Raw genomic sequence first — 19,704 nt, forward strand, 5'->3', positions numbered from 1 at the left:
CACTGAACCACCATCATCTGATTTGGAGATGCACAAAATTATTAGAATAGGAGTTAGTTTCCTTAAAAGGTTCTCTACAAATGCATCCCTTCCCTTAAGCAGATATCCGTCGCGTACTTTGACATAATTAAATAAACCAACCAATCTACCTATGAAATTAGATCTAATATGTGTATCCTCAACTGCAATATTTCAGTGCCTCAACATTTAGATTTGTTATTTTTGAATGCAACTGCTATTCGAAGAAAGAAAAATTTCTTAACATACAAGCATATTTTCTATGTATGTATGTTACGAAAATTTTGCGGTAAATAGGAACATCAGCTCATTACACTTGTACTGACGACCTGACGACACACGAGTATTACTGGAAAGAAGGTATTGTTCAGCGAAGCCAGAATACAAAAGGAATTTGAGCTGTTTAGTCAGACGCTCGATGCTGATTGATCTATCAAGCTGTGTAATGCAATAATACTTATATTTTGATTTCATACATATTTATTCACTAAACAAAAGTTTAACTGGTTTGTTTTGTAAAGTTTTAATACTTTAAAATGAGTGCACTATTATACATTTGAATTTGGGGATGAAGGATATTATTTGTTAATTTATGAAGTTAAATTAGCGTTTAACTGTTACATAAGTAAGATATTTCTTGAAAAAAACGTTATTTGTACTGGCTATTATTTGTATAGACTTAATTTTGCTACTTTAACTTACTTTTTTGAAATCTTGCATCTTTATCAATTACAGCAAATGATATTTCACAAAATAATGCAATAAGACACTAAGAGTTAATAATATATGAAAGCAAGCGATTGATAGACTTTTTATCTTACGGCCAATTTCACTGAAGGGAATTCTTCTGCTTAAAACACATGGCACGGTTACTAGTTTTTAAAAATCAATGAACTACATACATAGCGCATTTTCATCTTCTGATACTATAAGTAAGCAATAACAACATTCTGATTGAGTTGCATTTCTTAAACCAAATGTCATATTGTTTCGAAATGTACAGGCGCTATGAGATGGCTTCCCCATGGAGAACCTTCTGGAACGAATTCTTATGGTTTAGCCTAGAATGTTCTCGAACACAAGCCGAAAGCTATATAAACCCTGCTGGTCCGCAGTCAGTTAGTGTGTGTGCCTCGTCTAGCGAGCTGACAGTCAATCATTGGGCGAGTGTCTCGAAGTCTAGCGCCGAGTTGGCAGTCGAGTGCATCGAAAAAGTCTTTTAGTTCATCGTGAATTAGCGCATCGTCGAGTTTTGTCTTAGACTGCGCTGAGTCGAGAGCTATACTCTTGTGTATCGTCGAGTGCATCGCGTGGAGTCTCGAGAGTCCGTGGAGTTCGGAGAACGACCAAACAGAGTCGGAAGCTATACTGTGGTGCTTTGCAGTGAAGCTATCTCCACCGTTATTTCCTGACAGTGTCGCTGATTGTTCCAGCGTGTTTATGGTAAATTTTCGACGACTGTAAAAAGTGTTATTGGAGCTGTCCTGATTAATATTGGCTAAATAAAGTGTGTTTCGATACTTCATCAAGTGTCGTCGTTATTCACTCCAAATTTACGAACCCCGTAGGAACGTGAAGAAAATAACGTAACAATATTTATCTTATGTATCACCACTGTGATTAACCCTCTGCACTTTAGACCCTTTTTCGCTCGGGTGAAGCAGTAGCTCGAAGGGATTTTCCGCCGTTTCGTCAATTTCTTACAGCGAACTTGAAAAGATACTTGCGGTCCTGCGGCTCTTTCGCCAGACATAAACGGTATTCCATGGAATTCTGTGCACGTTATACACTCCGATTTCTGCGAATAACTGTCGTTTTCACAATCACTATCTTTTTATTACCCTGATTTTCCGCGTTCTTACACCTCTTACTTCATCACTGCCTTCCTCTTCTCTAGCGTCAAGCAGTCTACGCATAGACGTAATGTCGTTCTTCATGAACGAAATATCGAATTCATCTTCTCTTCAATGGATTCTTTCATCGTATTCCATGCTTACTGGGCTCCGTACCTTTGAAAATAATATTCCCGTTGCCAAGACTGTCGAGTTCGAACTATCATTGAAGAAGCATATATAAAAATAAACCTAAAATGTATTTCAGATTAAAGATTGGAAGCTGTTTCATATGCATGTATTACTGAATACACTCGGGATGAGATAGTGCCTAAATAAACATCATTACCGTCAAACCGAGTGGTGATCGAGAGTCACCTCTCGAGTTACAGCATCAAAAAAAGTGGTGACTGAGTACAAAGGATTCACATGAGCCCAAAAATTCGCCTTTCTAGAGAAGTTGAAAGTAGATTAACTAACAGAGGATGCTAATTTTGAAAGATTAATAAATAATAATATTTCGTTTTAATTCATAATAATAAAGAAACAAAATATGAGATCAACTTCATTGACGATGAGGAACACAACATACGTTGCCAACTTTTTCCTTTGTTCAAAGGCGGGCAACAACTAAAATGTGTCCATTTCTTCGGAATTTTAATGATTATACTTCTTTTTTCCAGAGAATCCAGAGAATCAGTGCCGTCTTAACAGCTCTTCGGCAAAAGAGTGTGCTGGGAAAAATAATACGGCAATCACTCATAAAAATGAAATGCAAATGGATTAACTATGTTTGTGGCGTCCGTTAAGACGACTCTACCGAGAGTACTTAAAAAAATCTGCACTTTCAAAACACAGCAATTCAAATATAGTGCTTCTGTATCTCGGATATGAAAACAAAGAGTACGAATTAAAAGACAAACATAGCCTCAATACCATAAGCAACTGATCTTCAGAAATTGACAGATGACTAAACAAACCTGTCAACCGTCGAGTGTTTCCATTCACGTGCCGGCGTTTCAGAATAAGCGAGAACAGGGGACCATTCATAGATCATGATTCATGAGTTCACTATGCTAGAAAAGCACATGACACTCGGGGAAGAAAAAGCATAAAACTACACAGCGTTAGCTCTCCGTGTTTTCAGGGCAAGAATACAGATTTCCGAGAGATACGGTTATTTACCTCTTCAAAGGGAGGTCGATGGCTGAGAAGTTTATAGCTTCCACGTTTATCTAAAATGACAACACACTTTTTTTTTTTTTTTTTTTTTTATGCTTAGACTACTATACCCTTTAAAAGAAAGGCAAAAGGAAAGAAACAGCAACGCGTTCCCCAGACTTCCGAAAGGTTACAGACCAGAGCTTCAAAGTAGAAAAAAAGATCGAAATTCTTTTTTTTTTTTTTTTTTTTTTTTTTTTTTTTTAAATTTAAGAAACTTCTAAACAAAAAGATTACTAAGAACAGCCTGAATGCACAGCGTTCTTTCCAGGGGTCCCAATATTTACTTTTTTATTTTTACGAAGGAGAATCAAGATCATAAGAAATTATAACCTGGCGGGGGGGGGGGGCTTTTCACACAGGCTATCACAAGGCTTTTTGTAAGTTGTACATACAAACTAACGCACAGTATACGGAAGAGTTAAATATTTGGTATTTGAATTATGGTACTTTTCACTGAAGAAATTCGGATGGGAATTGTTCAGTTTCTTTATCGAAAACGTTTAAAAGGAAGCTTAAGAATAGAACAAAAAAAGGCAACGAATCTTAGTAGACACAGAAGGTAATGGCGATTCCGTATGACTACGGTTCTTTGTGGCGGAATATAAAATGACACTGGACTGGATTATTTAATTGCGGCTAAACATACATCTCAATAATAAACATTCCTTTTTATTTTAGTTCATATTTAGGTTTTGTATTTGCAGCGAGGATTTGCTGGATTGGACTGGATTGGCAAAGTGCACTGGGGCCGTATGTCTAGAGAACTTTCAACAGAAAACTAATACATATTCAAAATATATACGGCGAAACCATGAAAACAAACGCTCCTACAGTTAGCCTATTCGTTGGGGTTTAAACAAAGGTTGACCCACCAATCTTCAGGAGTCTTAACCCTATGGCAATTGGTGAGACAGATATTAGCTGAAGGTATAGCAAAATGTACGTTTTTCTGACTTATTCTCCCGATTTGAATATAGTCTAGATCATGTCCGCTTTGCAGCAGTCACTGGCTTTAGTCATCTTACAAATGACAGAATGAGTTTGCCCACCTCGTCCCAGTTTTAATGGAGATGCTTCTAGGGGAACGGACGCGAAAGTCTTCTAGCCTTCTTTTCCAAGTACCAAACTTCCGAGTGACCTTTTGATTTATCGGCATTTTAAAAGCTCCATGCCAAAAATACAATATACACTTAAAAATATTCATACGGGATTCGAACTCAAACCCAAGACTGGCAGCTGGCCTACCACTATGCCAACAGAGCAATAAATCCCCTTGATTCAGAAGTAAAGAGTTATACTCATAGCAATACAACAGAAGTTACATTAATTTACATGTGTTAGGCTACATGTAAATTAACAGAGAACAGAATTTGTCTAATATTCATTGCATACACTTTCATTAAATGTTGCACTTATTTAACTGCACAAAGTTTATTTCAATACATTTACTTTATTATACGTGAACCTGAAGCTAAAAAGATGCCAAATTATTTTACACTGGATTATATCCGATTTATGCGCTCCGTTTTCAGCGAGGTCTTTGAAATTGCCTGACAAATTCACAGAAGACTTCAAATATATAGGTTCATTTATTGTTTAGTTTAGGATTTTGATTTTGAATATTTAGGCTTTATTATGGCAGTTTTGAATATGTAATGTTTGGCTGGTGTTGTGAGAATGATAATGTTTTTACTGCATCGAACAATATGTATCTTAAAAATGTATCACACTTTCATGGTTGGAAGATCGTGACCACATGACGAAATATGTCGAAAGGCTGAGCAATGAGTCAAATATTCGGGTTTTATTTACAAATGAAAAGCGAGAAATGTCTGACATATAAGAGATAAACACAAGAGCTGTAATATTACACTGAAACAATTTGTCACACAATTATCACAGTTATCTATCTAGCAAAATTACAGACCTTTCGCTAATTAGCGATTCACCAAGGTTAAGAGTAAAAAAATGTTCGACATCTCCAAATGCAACAGCACAACGGAAGTTGCACAACATGAACAATGTCCGGTTAAGATCGTGGAAGGCGCGTACACCACGTACGACAGCATTTTATCGCTAATGCCTTTCATAACACGCGTTATAAAGTGCGCATGTATTTATGCCACTAATACGAGGTTAACTGGCGAGTAAACTGTCAAATAAACCCATTTTATTTGTGAATTCGTTCTCATAATATATTAAAAACTTGGTGTCACTCTTATGTTTCGTGATAATATGCAACTAAAGCCGGTATTACGTGAATGAGGTAAATGGACCCATTAGGGTAATTGTGTCCAATTCAAACTCATACACAATCTTATCATGTTGGTGACTTAACCGCCAACTGTTGATTCACGTACGCCAAGTTTTATCGCAATATCAATATACTTGCAAAGATTATTTAAAGCTTACAGGAATATCAATAAGCTGAGATAGTCATCTTTCAAAAGAAGTTCGTTATACGACAGCTGGTGATAAACTTTTCGTTTCGTTCTTATCGCTTTTCAAATTATAACGCATACAAGTGTTTTAAACAATGTATTTAAAAAATACTTTGTCCCCATTATAGCGCAAATGCACATTTAGATAGCAAATAAATTACGTTTAACTTCAAGATGGTTTTAATTAAAAAATAAAATTAAAGAAATACATAATTTTCATGTAGAAGCAGCAAAATAATAAGGGCTTCAACATAATTAACAGATTAATAAGTAATTCCTTTCAGCATTAATCTTAGTAACAAAAGATGCTCAATACACGTTTCATAAAACCATACAAGTACTTTTCTTGTTAAAAATTACTTTGCGTTAGTGTAGTGCTTTATACGATGAAGCATACTGTTTATTAATGAATTGCAAAAGACAGCAAAACAGAGTTTTAGTTCCTTGAGTAAAACCCAAAGAATGAAATTCGAATCATCAATTAACGCAGTTTTGATGCATTCGGAAGCCTAAAAAAAACTGATTCACTACCTGAAGTTCATTTGATTATCTTGCAGAAAAACAAAGAATAATAAACCGGACTGACCAAAATTAACTAGAAGTTGCATTTTTTGCATCACATGAATAATTTTATATTTCACTGTTTGCTTTTGGTTTGGCTTACTAAGTTTACAAACATGAGCTTTGAAACCCATTTTCCATTCACAAACAAATGGTATAAATATTACCCTTAACTTTATTAGCATTGGATATAATTTCGAATCTTCCTGTTTCCAGACACCCTGAAATTTCCTAAAAGTTCTCTCTTCATTATTCCTTTTTTTTACAAGCTATTTATCCAAAATTGTATACATTTTATAACATCCACTAAGAACTGTTATTCTATCACTATAAGATAGGTTAGATTACGTTACATGAATATGGCACACGAGGCCTAAGTGCCTAAAGAATGCCTTCATGAAGGATTTTCTGAGAGAAACTACTGAGAGAAACTATCTCTAATCACATTACACATAAGGAAAACTAACCAACTATGTAACCAGCCCGTTCGCTTGGGTTCATTCAAACCCATGTGGAACTACCACTATTCAGAGGTCTTAACCACTCGGCCACTGGTGCGGACCTATCATAATAGAATAATGTATGTAAAATAAAACTTGTTTGTACGCACCGTAAAATAGTTTTTATTTTTGAGTTGCTACAATTATTCGTTATCTTGTTTCATTGACTCAAATAAAATTACAGTAAATACTGAAAACATTTATCAATTTAATTTATATTACACTGATCAAATAAAAGAAACTTCAAGATTCCGAGTAAAAGTCTACATCTTGTGTGGTTAAATTATTTGAATACGGCAAAACGTAGAACGGGGGGGGAAGCAGTACAGCCCGAGTCTTGAAGTAATGATTGCAAATTACTCTTCAACTGGATTACTGAATTAACTCACAGCACACTCTTGGCTAATGGGAAAGTAATGCCTTCGAAGTAGGCTTTCCGAAAAACACTCGCTTATACGTATGTTACACATAAGGTAAAGCGCGAAAACTTTACGTAGCTAATTGTTTTAACTTGCAACGATAAACGGGTAAATACATCCATGCGTGTTTCCCATACAATTTGATATCTAAAGGCCGACGTCAAAAAGTCGAGCCATTAAAAAGGAATAAAATGGCATGCTCTTCCATTACAGAAGTAATAAATTTTCCCCAGTAACTTGATATTACAAAAGTCGTAATATTAACACCAGCGTCAGAGCGACGCAACGGCCTGCAATCTAAACAGCTCGGTTTCAGGGGGCTCATCATTACACGATTCTGCAACTCTTTTGTTCAGCCTTAGCAAATCACAGGATTCCAAACAAATCCTTTAATCATGCACGTATTTGCTTTAAAAAAATTTAAAAGACACGATTAATTCGGTCTGCAAAATGTACTAGACAAAGCATAAACTGTTCTAAAACTCTGAATTACTAAGCAAAAATTCTAAAAAGTGTGCTGCTAAGGGATCCTGTTCGCAAATAATGAAGACAATTTAACCTTATCTTTGATAGCCCAATAGCTAACTTAGTACCGTTTCTGTGCATACTGTTGCGCGCATAGGGGTTCGTAATGCATTGAATACACACAGAACCGATGACAGCTTGATAAAATTTACTTTTCCCAAAGGAAACACTTTACAGTTTTGGAACTGTCCACAAATCAGTAGAGTTCTTCTCAGTATGACAGACCACAATCAGTAATTATTACTTCTACTAAGAACGTTAAACTCAACGAAATGCAAAGCGCATCTAAAGAACAGAGCTCACAAGGAGATCTTTCAATACTCTGAAGTCAACTCGGAAATTAAAAATTGAGGGATAATGCTCTCTCTGGTCTTATATAGTTTACCCTCGGCCGCCAAGAAATTCTCAGTAACTTCTTGAAATTACCGGAAGGCATATACTATTAAAGTTACACATAAGAGCCGGATAGGTTACAGTTACATATAAGGATCAATTACAGTTGGCTTTCTGGACCTAGAGTTAAGATCATAATATCATTAAATGCTTTAATACTTAAATGAATATTGAAATATTAGAATTTAAAAAAATTATTAATTTCTTAATTTAGGGTATCCCTTGATATCAATCGAAATGTCTTATCTGTTCTACAGGTACCCAGGTGTTGAAACACTCCTGGAGGCCAATTAAAGTTATACAGAAACCAGACCTTAAATTTTCTTGACTCTGTTTATCTTATTTTCAGGCAAAGTTTTGCATTTCTTGAGGCCTTTCCTGTTACACTATACAAAATTCGTAACAATATTGTAACGGAATTTGTATTTATTTAGCTATTTTTTTGTAGTAAATAGTAAAAATAAAGGAAAAGTAAAAATACAGGAGCACGCGCATTTGCTTTCCAGAAACCTCGAGAAAATACCAGAATGTTCTCGCGTATGATTAAAAAGCTTATAAAAGCCGGAGAAAAACGTCTCAATTCAGTTGTTTACTAAGTTTTTGTTGTTGATTGTAGCGAATTCGCGGTGAGATCGGATTGGCTTTCTCTGCACTTTGAATTGTGTTCTATTTAACGTTTCAGTAGTTTGAAATATAACTATTGCGTATATTGTACGAATATCTGTGAGGAAAAATTTCAGCATTTTGCTTTATTTCTTGTGATAAAAATAAACTTTGTTAACTTTTCATCAGACTTGCGCATTCAATCTATTACGAACCCGTAAGCACGCAACAATATAACACCAGATCATTAACCCTTTGTTGCATGATTCCATTCCTGTGTTTATTCATTCTATATTATTAGAACTTTCAACTGTCGATCATAGTTGGCTGTATAGCATCACTAAGTAAAGCATCGCTATTTGGAAAATGGCTGCTACTTCTGTTTCCAAGTTAGTACAATTTCTCATAGTAAACATTATATAATATTCCTTACATTTTATTATACTGCCATTTTTTATTCATAATTAATAATTTTAGACATTTCATTTTAAATGTCAGTTTGAGAAAATTGTGGAGTGTGTACATAAATATCTACTGAAAAGAGTGAATTGAAACCCAAATGTACTGCTTATCAAGCCAAAACACCACTGGAAATGTTTATGTTTGGCAAGGAATTTCTAGAACATTTGATATTTGAATCCAATAGGTACAGGTTACAAAATCGTAGCAAAATGAATTCAATCACAATCGACGAAATGAAGGTATTTTGGGGGATCTGTATGTACATGTCAGTTGTAGATTTACCATTTTGAAGATGGTAATGATCACTGCAAACAAGGCAAGAAATGATTTCAAATGCAATGACCGTAAATTGTTGGGAAGAGATTTGTATGCATGTACGTACATTTGGCTGCTGTCCACTGTAGTGAACAAACTGTAGCAATTATTTAAAACGAAATTTGAATAGAATTAATTTTTTTAATTATTACTAAGGTTATTTTAAGTAGAAAAAATACAAACATTTTCGTTTAACTCTAGATTATTTGTATGCAACAAAGGGTTAATTTAGAGAGCTGATATTCTTCAAAATGTTATTAATGATTATAAAGCTTTTAATTACTGGTGACCACAAACTACTGGAAACAGAACTGAAGCGGAACTATAAAATTCACAGCTTTAGCCCCTTGGTCACCGGTCGGCTTATTAATTACTTCTCAGTGATAAAATCCCTTCATTAATGACGTCAAAAATTATTCGATTATGTGTGTAAAATATAGATATAGACAACAGATATTTGCTCTGAAAAAATAATTATCGATTCATGAGACATTAAAAAAGATGCTAAAAACATAATTAATTACCTTTCCATTGACGTAGCAACAATAAAGTTGCCGAAAATACTAGTTACAATGATAAAAAGACCCGATATGCCTAACATTTGCGTGTTCTACTGCGCAGAAAAACTTTTCGATACATAACCATTTTGCGAAGACGACACCGATCATCGATGATCTGTAGATGTGAATGAGCGTTTCAATTCTCAGTATCAACAACAGCTGCAAGTCTGCCCACACAGGAAAATAGATTTTCGGTTCAGAAAATGTCATGTATTGCAAGATAATGCGACTAAAGGAAAATATTTGCGCGAATTCGTCTAAAACGGTTTTCTTGTGATATAATAAAAGCACATTTCCCGTAACGTGCATTAGAAACAAAAATATCAAGACACTGAAGGCGTTGCCATGGTACAGTAATTCAATAACATTCACGTTTGACAACTTTAATGCGAGAATGTTTACTAAAATATCTGCAGAAAACTCAAAAATACCAAATCACTTGGATCCTTTTTAATATTTGATAATAAAATTATAGGCATAATTAAAAAGCATGTTTATAAAAATTTGTTTGAAGAGTTAATGCAATTCAAATAAGTTAGCATTAACATTTTTAGTAAAGATAATGCTTTTGAATTCTGATCAAATTCTCAGCTTATTTACTATTTGGATACTCACCAGTTTTATTTTCACACTCATAATTTTAAATTAAGCATTGTTACAAATTTCTGTAAATATTTAAATTCATTTGATTGTTTTATTGTTTTTATTATTGTATGTTTTTACTGTGATAATTTTAGGACCTATTTTGTACGTAATTAAATTTGTGCCCACATGTTTTGCATTATAAGGGTTTATTTCTTACAGAGAAACAGAGATCATTCAACTGAGTGTAACAACGCTTAAATTGTAAATAGTACGACCTTGGCAACCTTTTTTTTTTTTTTTTTTTTTTTTTTTTTTTTTTTTTACCTATTTGGCAACATCTGGCGATTTTTTGCCAACTTGACGGCTTTTTGGAACATTCGGGAAAACGCAATTTTGAAACTCTACGACCGAATTTGCCCGAAGCTTCCAGAAATCTGTGCAACGCCATACCCGGGTAACGCTATATAAATAGGGGCTCCAATTGTTAGGGCGAGTTAGATGACTTAGCTGCTATCAGCTTTGATAAAAGAGCTGTGCTCAAGTCAGCTGAACTGCGTTCAGAGTTTACTCAGAAGCGTTTGGGGATGTTAACGATATCCCTCGTGTGTTAAGGAATAATGCCTTATTATCCGCGTTCTCTTTGAGTAATTTATAGTTATTTATTATGTTATGCGTCATTAATTTTTTTTTTTTTTTTTTCATCTAAACTTTAGATTTTTTTCCCCTCCTTATCTGGAGCGATTATTGAAAGCGATATCAATGAACTCCAAGAGCATCACATAAATTCCCTTACATAGATAGTGCGAATTCTAAAACCCTCCAGCTCCCGATGTACCTGCTTCATTATTCAAAAACAACTAAAGAATATTAAACAAATCGACAGCAATAAAATTCGCAAAACAATGCTTATCATTTTTCACGTTCTAAATTTATTCATACCGCTGACTGAACTTTCTTAATACGTTAAACCGTTACCTTAATTTTTTAAGAGACCAGGCTTCAGGAAAAACAAAATGGCCTTTTTTTTTACGATTTAATACAGCAGGATTTACTTAAATGCTAATTCTTAAAAATCATTTACATCTTTTACTTTTTTTCTTTTTCCTATACTGCACAACAGAAACTTCCTAATATCTTGTTAACCATTTAGCAATAAAACAACTTTAGTGACTTTTATTAAAAGAATAAAAATAAATAAATAAGATAAAATGAAAAAGGAGATAAACATCTCAATACAAATAATATAATTAACAGTTTTAATAAGAGAATTTAAACGTTGTAGTGGCTTAGTGGAAAGGGGAGAAAAACTGAAAACTGAATAACAGCAGATTTGGAGGTAATGAACATAATTCCACTTGCACGGACTGACAGTTTGGCTTGGGCTCAAAAGCCAGCGAACGAGCAGGACGCATGGGAATTTTCCCGATGTTGCCCATGTGTAACGTGAAAATGAACTCATTCCTCTTAAAAGGTTCTCCGCAAAGACATCCATCCACCTTTAGGCAGATCATCTTACCTTCATATGAATAATTCAATCTAATTTACTAACCTTGAAGAACCCAGGACCTACTCGTCCAATTAAGATACTATGAAACACCAGTAATTTGAATTGAAGGAAGGGAAATACATGGGTTGATTATTCAAATAAGGCAAAACAGAAGCATAGCCTACCTAAAGGGAGGAGTACTTTTCGAAGAACATTTCCAAAATCCTATCGTTAATGCAAAAATGCTAAATACGCAAGCGTTATCACGATATTTTCTCATGGAAACTTTCAAAAGGAAACTGACCAGTATTTACTATTATACATAAGGAAAAAAAAAACAAAAAAATGTCTCACTCAGCCAACCCGTTTAATAGCCAGGATCAGATGTCAGGATCAATAACAAAAGGGGGAAAAAATCACATGTTATTGTTTTTTAATGGGGGAAGTGCTGCGAAAAGAGGTGAGGTAAACTCGAATCCAAAATTAGACTCAGTGGAGGAGAATTCCGCAACTTTACTCAAATGCAGCGTAAGCAACAAAATCTATTGCACATGATTACTCGAACATCAGTAATTATACGTAACAGGTCATTGCAAGGAAGCTCGATAAATATGACTAATTTAAGCCTGGCATCTCTAAACGTGGCAGTTACCCGAATGGTTTTTGAATCAGAAATCCTAAATTTAATGAATTATCTGTCACATGACATATATATATAGCATAGGCAAACAAAACTGGTTTTTTTCATGGCAGATTATCAGTGAGCCGGCAACATCGCATCATTAGCGATAGCCCGGCAATATCTGTATTGATTGAGTAAAGTGGTTCTTTAGCCCTTTATACGGCTCGCAAAATAAAAATTGAAATAAAAATTGTGCTGCGACAGGCTTCTTTAACAATAATATCGATAATATTAAGCAGTTTCAAACAAGGAGCCATTTCTTCCTACTTACCACAGCGAAAGTACGTAAGAGCTATTAGGATAGCAGAAAAGTTAGCTAAAACATTCTGTGTTGATAATGTACCTCAAATCTTACTGAAGTGGACTGCCAATATCTTGAAGTTGCAATGTGCATTCGAAGAAATAAAAAACAAACGATACAAACACAGTTAACAACCCAGATTGTACTCCCGAGCTCTGAAGGTTCGGATTAGTAATTTCAAAATTCTCCAAAATATCATGAATATGTGGTAATTGCTTGATTATAAATCCAAAACGACTATGTACCTTGACTCCTTTTCTTCCAATATACATCAAACTCGAAATCGGAACTGGCAGAAATTTTCGTGCAAGATGAATTGGAAAGCCTTTCTTCAATATGGAATTTTAAGCCCATTAATCTTGGACGGATAAAGAATTAAATGATTTAAGACTGGCTTTTATTTTCATATCTGAACGCGTATTCGCTAATTACGTAAAAAAAAAAGTTTTTTTTTTTTTTTTTTTTGTCCAAAAATCCTGCTAAGCTGACAGGCTTATAGTGAAAAAAAATCTGGTATATCGAATTGTATATATCTGCAGAGCGAAATGTCTTCTTTTTGAGAATAGGGTTTAAAAAAAATACTATTTCATTGCACTATTCCTCACTCAAATGAAAAAGCTTTTAACAATACTGTGAACATCACTATGCAATTTTATTTCTTAAGTTTATTCCTATTAAAATCTGTTAAGTACAATCATAACCAAGGAGAAAAAAAGGATTGCTTGCTATCTGAAACTACGTAGGAACACAGCACTAAGTAACAGGAAATATTTATATAAAATATCCACTTTATAAAAAGGAAAATCATTTTTAAATTCCAAAACACGAAGTACTTAGAATGATATAAATAGCTACTTGTGGTTCAACATGTTTCGTGGGTTATAAACATGAGGTTTCCTACTGGCATGAAGTGTGGCCACTTTTGATGCAGTAACTTTTATATCAAATAAGGAAGTAAATAATTAAAACAATAAATAACTGAATTTACACAAAAAAAGCTAATATTCCGGAAAGAGAAATGCGATTTCTGTCGAGCGCAAATTCCAGTTGCTAGAGAATTTGACCAATAAACCTAACTGCAATCTATCAACAAATTTTAAAACACACACAAAACTCGGAAAAATAAACAACAAAGCACCAGAAAGAAAAGTGCAAGATATAAACATCTACTTGTGGTTCAAAAGGTTTCGTGGGTTATAACATGAGGTTCCTTACTGGTATGAAGTGTGGCCAACCTTTGATGTAGTAACTTTTCTATCAAATAAGGAAGTAAATATTTAAAATAATAAATAACTGAATTTACACGAAAAAAAGTTAATATTCCGGAAAGAGAAATGCGATCTCTGTCAAGCGCAAATTCCAGTTACTACAGAATTTGACCAATAAACCTAACAACAATCAACAAATTTTATAAAACACATACAAAACTCGGGAAAAGAAACAACAAAGCACCAGAAAGAAAAGTGTAAGATATAACTGTGGGTAAAAAAAGTATTTGCACACCTACATTTATGTTTGCAATTCATAAAAAGAAGCATTAAGAAATAAAAAAATGGGTATTGCGAAATCAGAATAAGTTTAATCATCCAAAACAAACAGACAAGTACAATAATATAAATAACAATGCTTTTTTGTAACAAAATTAAAATATCTCGTATCAAAAAAGTATTTGCACACCTGCATGAATACAAAAGAAGTAAAATATATAAGCAAATTTCAAATAACTAATATTTAGTATGCATTCCTTTAGCATCTATTACTGCTTGTAATCTTGCTGGCATTGATTTAATTAAATTTTCTGTAACAGTAGGGTCAGTATTCGACCACTCTTCAATAAGGGCTTGTTTAAGGGCAGATTTTCTTGAAATCATCCTTTTTTTCTTATTTTTAAACCCAAAGAATTCCACAAATTGTCCAAAGGATTTAAGTCTGGTGACGGTGGTGGAGTGGCAAATTTTCTGGGTACATTATAAAGCAACCACATACGTGTTACACCGGCAGTGTGCTTGGGATCATTGTCTTGCTGAAAATAGTACGAATTACTGATACCCAATTTTATTGCACTTTGTGGCAAGTTATCTCGGAACACATCAATATAGGTTCGAGCTGTCATATTTCCATCAATGAAACACAAATTACCAACTTCTTTGCTAGCCATGCACCCCCAAATCATAACAGAACCTCCTCCATGTTTAACTGTAGGTAACACATTTTTGGGTATGAAATGCGGTACAAGGTATTCTCCAAACTAATTTCCTGCCCTCTGATTTAAAGATATTGAACTTACTCTCGTCGGAGAATATGACATTTTTCCAAAAATCAATTGGCTTATTGATATCGTCCTTAGAGAATTCAAGTCTCTTCAGTCTATTTCGTTCAGTTATGAGAGGTTTTTTCCTTGGAGATCTCTCACAAATGTGTGCATCGTGCAGGACATTTCGAACACTTTGGGCACAGATTTGAACTCCATATGTTGAAGCGACATCATTGGCTAAAGTAATTGCACTAAAAAATGGATTTTTCGATGCTTCTCTTATGATTTTTCGCTTCATTCGCAGTGAAAGTTTCTTTGGGCGTCCAGAGCGCAAGTTATTTGATGTAGATCCTCTTTCTTTATGACGTTTTATAACATACCGAACAGTAGAGAAGCAAACATTTACTTTTTTACCTATTTCTCGATAACTTAGGCCATTTTCACGTAGAGAAACAGTTATTTTTCGCAACGAAATCGGCAATTCAGATTTCTTAAATGCCATTACAATTTGAAATCGACAATCAACTGATAACGTTTCGACAACACCTCCTTTTATAGTCGTCTTACGTATGTTATTTACTGCGGGATGACTGTCAAATAATAGCATAAAAATGCAAATTTGCTAAAGTTGAGTTGAGTGTGCAAATACTTTTTTGACATAAGCTATTATAATATTGTTGCAAAAAATGTTTTTATTAATATTATTGTATTTTTTGTAATTAATTTAAATGAATAAGCTTATTCTATTTTTTAAATGCCAATTTTTGTATTTCTTAATAAAATGTGAACAAAAATGTATGTGTGCAAATACTTTTTGTACCCACTGTATGTGCCCAAGAAATTTATGGGTAATGGACGGTCGACTTAAGCCTTCGACGTTTATAAACGGGATCCGAAGTATCTTCAATAATTTTTAGTTAATTTTAATTATCCGAGCATTAGCAACTTCGCACACATAAACTCATGCATCGGAAGTCGTTCGTTGGCGCAGCATCTTTAAACTATCAGACTGTCTCATTATTTACAATGCTGCTGTCGTCGTACGTCATGGCTTTCATCTCATTTTTCCACTTGAGTTTATTTAGAATAGGAGTTATCCTCAAAACAGTTCTTCCCAACGTTTTTCACGTAAAGTCACACCTCACAAGCATAAAAAATTTTTCCACATACTATAAAGAAACACTTTCGGTAAATATGATTAAATTCTTGCAATTTGATGGTAGATATTCAATAGGTAAGATCTTCCTTTGAAATATTTTTACGTTATAATACATAAGCATTCCTGCCTGACTTTCATTTCAGATAATATCAGCGTTCACTGTCCAAAAAAATATAGTTCACTGTCCAAAAAATATATCTTTTGATTCCGAAGATAATGTACTACGAAAAATGATTAGCTATAAGAAGGAGAGGGGGTGAGGACACTCTTCGGTCTTCATTTTATCATGAAGGCCTCACCAATGGCCGCATAGTTAAAACCGCTGAATGCTGGGAATTTGATCTGTGTTCGATTCTAAGTGAACAGGCTACTGCATGGTTTCTGTGGCTTTTCCCATATGTGACATGATTACGCTGGTTTACCTCAGAAAGTTCTCCACGAAGGCATCTTTCTTTCTTAGGCAGATGGCCCTCGTGTGCTTTGCCATATTCAAATACCTAACCTACTTAACCATGGAAAGGTATTTCTTTCTTATATGTCCGTTATACTTTCAAATGAAATGAATACTAGAAGATGGATGGCAGCTGGAAAAGCATTGTCAGCAAATAAAAAAATTCGGCTTATATACCACAACTTCTCATATTTTTAAAATTAGAAATTCAGAAAAAGATGCAAAAACATATTCCCGCTAAGGTGTTTTAGCAATACAGAACATTAATTTGAACGCAGTACTTACAGAAATGATACGTACTTGAAACATACGTTCGATATTCTTACAACCGACGAGTTGGAAATTAAGCAGAATAACGATTTTCTGAGCCGTAGGTGCAAAATGTGACGGAGCGAGAAAGGTCGTCTTCTCTTACGTAGTTAAAAAAGAACAAAATAATGGAAAAATGGAATCGTTCAGTAGTTTAGCTTTCCAGCACCGTCGCCACATAATCGGAAATTCGCAGTTTAACTTTTCGAGATACATCGGATGAGAACCACTATTCAAAACCATGCCTCTAAAGCGAAGTAAATTCATGACTCTGCAAGCCCAGTTGCCTCTAAAATACCGTTTCAATAATTTTAACACATTCAAACAACAGTTATTGTTTAAATGCGTTAGTATTATAGTTCCTATTATGATGATGATGATTATTATTATCATAATCAAAACTCCTCGTATGAAAGATCCTACCCCCTTTTGGGGATTGGGGCATATTTTATTTGCTTATATTAAAAAAAAGAGAATAGTTCTTGTAACTTATTATTACAATGTATTATAATTACAGAGCGGTCATAAAAAAATTCCCCGTTACTTGAACCACCCAGCGGCCTATCTGCTCAACCCATCAAAATCGAAATTTCAGACATTGTTATTTGAAGATATGCACTCGAAACTGTTATGATTTGAAACAACAAAGCGCTCACTTTTTTTTTTTTTTTTTTTTTTTCCCGGGGGGATGGTTAATGTTTAATGACTTAAGTTTTATTATTTCTTGCTTCTTTTTATTTTGGATTTTACACATATAATTAAGTTACAAAACACAAAATTAGATTCTAAGTACCCAAAGTTCGATTTTAATTTATGGGATGGCTAAAGTTACAGTTTCAAAAAGTGGCACCCTCTCACATGGCAGCAACATGAAACTTTTAACTGTTTGATGTATTGATGCAATTGTTTGAATATTTCGCATAAAATTATTTAACTTAATTTTTAAAATACCTCATTTAGAAATAGGCAACCTATTTCTTGTTTTGCGGTAAGTTATTGCCATCACTAAAGCTTGCTTCCAATGGGCAAAAAGATGGTAAAATCAATAAATAATGTTGGTCCTGTAACAACTTTGAAATTTCTCTCGAATGACTTTTAAATTCCAAAACTGAACATACCCATATGTTCTGAAAACGACTTGACTTACTTATATGACACAGCTTTACATCAATGAACGATTATGAATTGTATTAATACATATTTTGTAATCAATAGTAATCTTGTTTACGCTCATCAATTTCCAGTGCATATTCGGATATCGTCCGTTTGATAATCATACAGCCCCAGGGGGTCCATAGAGACCCCACTGGGAAACCTGGTTTACATACTACTGAACAGTTAGTTGTCTAAAGCATTGCTAAAAATAATACAATAGCTAAAGCACAAGGACAACCAACTAGCTATCTTTCGCAGAAATGAGGCACAAGGAATAATGAATGATATTCACTCCCGTGTTCGTGAATCAAAACACAACCCGTGTTTTTAGCCACGTCACCTTTTTCATTTCACAATGGAAACTGGAGCTCAGCCAAACGTAAGACGTCATTAACAGATAAACAAATCTTCCACCGGGAGCATCTGTACGGTAATTTCAATGATTCTGGACAATGCTGATGGTGAATTTTAACTGCGCGATTATTTTCTTAAAATTTGACATTAAGATGTTACGTACTGAAAAATCTATTTAATCCCAAATTTCTTTTCTTGAAAGATGCTCATTTGTACTTTGCCATGGTGCTTAAATGGTTTTGGGAAAGTTTCCTTCGTTTAATTCATTTTAAAGAGTTTTTTCAAACAAAATTAATAATGGTAAACAAATAAAAGCTTTGTTTCGGCACTGAATACTACGAAATGAAATAAAATATATATAAACTGAATTTAGCCTTCTTTAAAGCCTAAATCAAGAAATGCTTAAAATACAATCCCATTATGAAGAACTAAAAACAAATTCAATCATGGTAAAGTTAGTAAATAGGCAAAAAAATGTCCAGAAGTCAATTTTTAAAAATTCCTAACAAATTAAAAATAAAAAGCAAAATAGTCATTGCCAAAAACGAATAAAAAATATTAATAACTTTTTTCCCTCTTTAATAAAAAGTATAATAACAAAACTGCGTCCCAAATGATTAAAAATTCGTTAATTTACGTCAAAGAAAATTCTAATTAGTCCAAAGCAGCATTAGACCGGAAGGTATATTAGTCTCGAAACAGCATTTTGCGCTGAATCACTCAAGTCAATCATTTTTCAAAATGTTGCCACCAAATATTATCGCTCTGTATTATATTTAAAGAAACTAAATAATAAAGAATCTACATGAACGTATGCATGTTTTTCGCACTCTTATAAAAAGACTGTACATAGAGACATAAAATTTTGACATAAAACATAATCCTCCACCCGAATATGGGCACCTTGGAAACACGAATTTTGAATTTCGGATTTGTTTTATTATCTATTTCATATTTTGTACAACTTTAACGAATTTTTGATTAACAAACTCAACGATTTCAAAGCGAGCAATGGCAACACTGTACGGAAAAACATTTTTATCTCCAGCGCGCGAATCGGAAATTCTGAAGGTATGCTTTTTTAAATATTTTGTAATATTGCTGTTGAATTGAAT

The 19,704-nt window shown here is 33.9% G+C and overlaps 1 protein-coding gene across 2 annotated transcripts in view; it reads right to left on the minus strand.

Annotated features, from left to right (window-relative positions):
• LOC118191388 (SUN domain-containing ossification factor-like) overlaps nt 1-19,704 on the minus strand; it is a 150,346-nt gene that overhangs the window by 77,647 nt on the left and 52,995 nt on the right. The window contains exon 1 of one of the 2 annotated variants that reach the window (XM_085820953.1): nt 9,818-9,964. The exons of the other annotated variant lie outside the window; for it this stretch is intronic. Coding sequence (XP_085677079.1) covers nt 9,818-9,894 — 77 coding nt within the window. The 5' untranslated portion in view covers nt 9,895-9,964. Of the gene's footprint in view, nt 1-9,817; nt 9,965-19,704 lie in introns of those variants that run through there. 2 annotated transcript variants of the gene reach the window in all.

Source organism: Stegodyphus dumicola, chromosome 7, assembly GCF_044657685.1.
Source record: "Stegodyphus dumicola isolate Sdum_Otavi_A_Nest chromosome 7, ASM4465768v1".
In the NCBI taxonomy this organism is placed as follows: Eukaryota; Metazoa; Arthropoda; class Arachnida; order Araneae; family Eresidae; genus Stegodyphus; species Stegodyphus dumicola.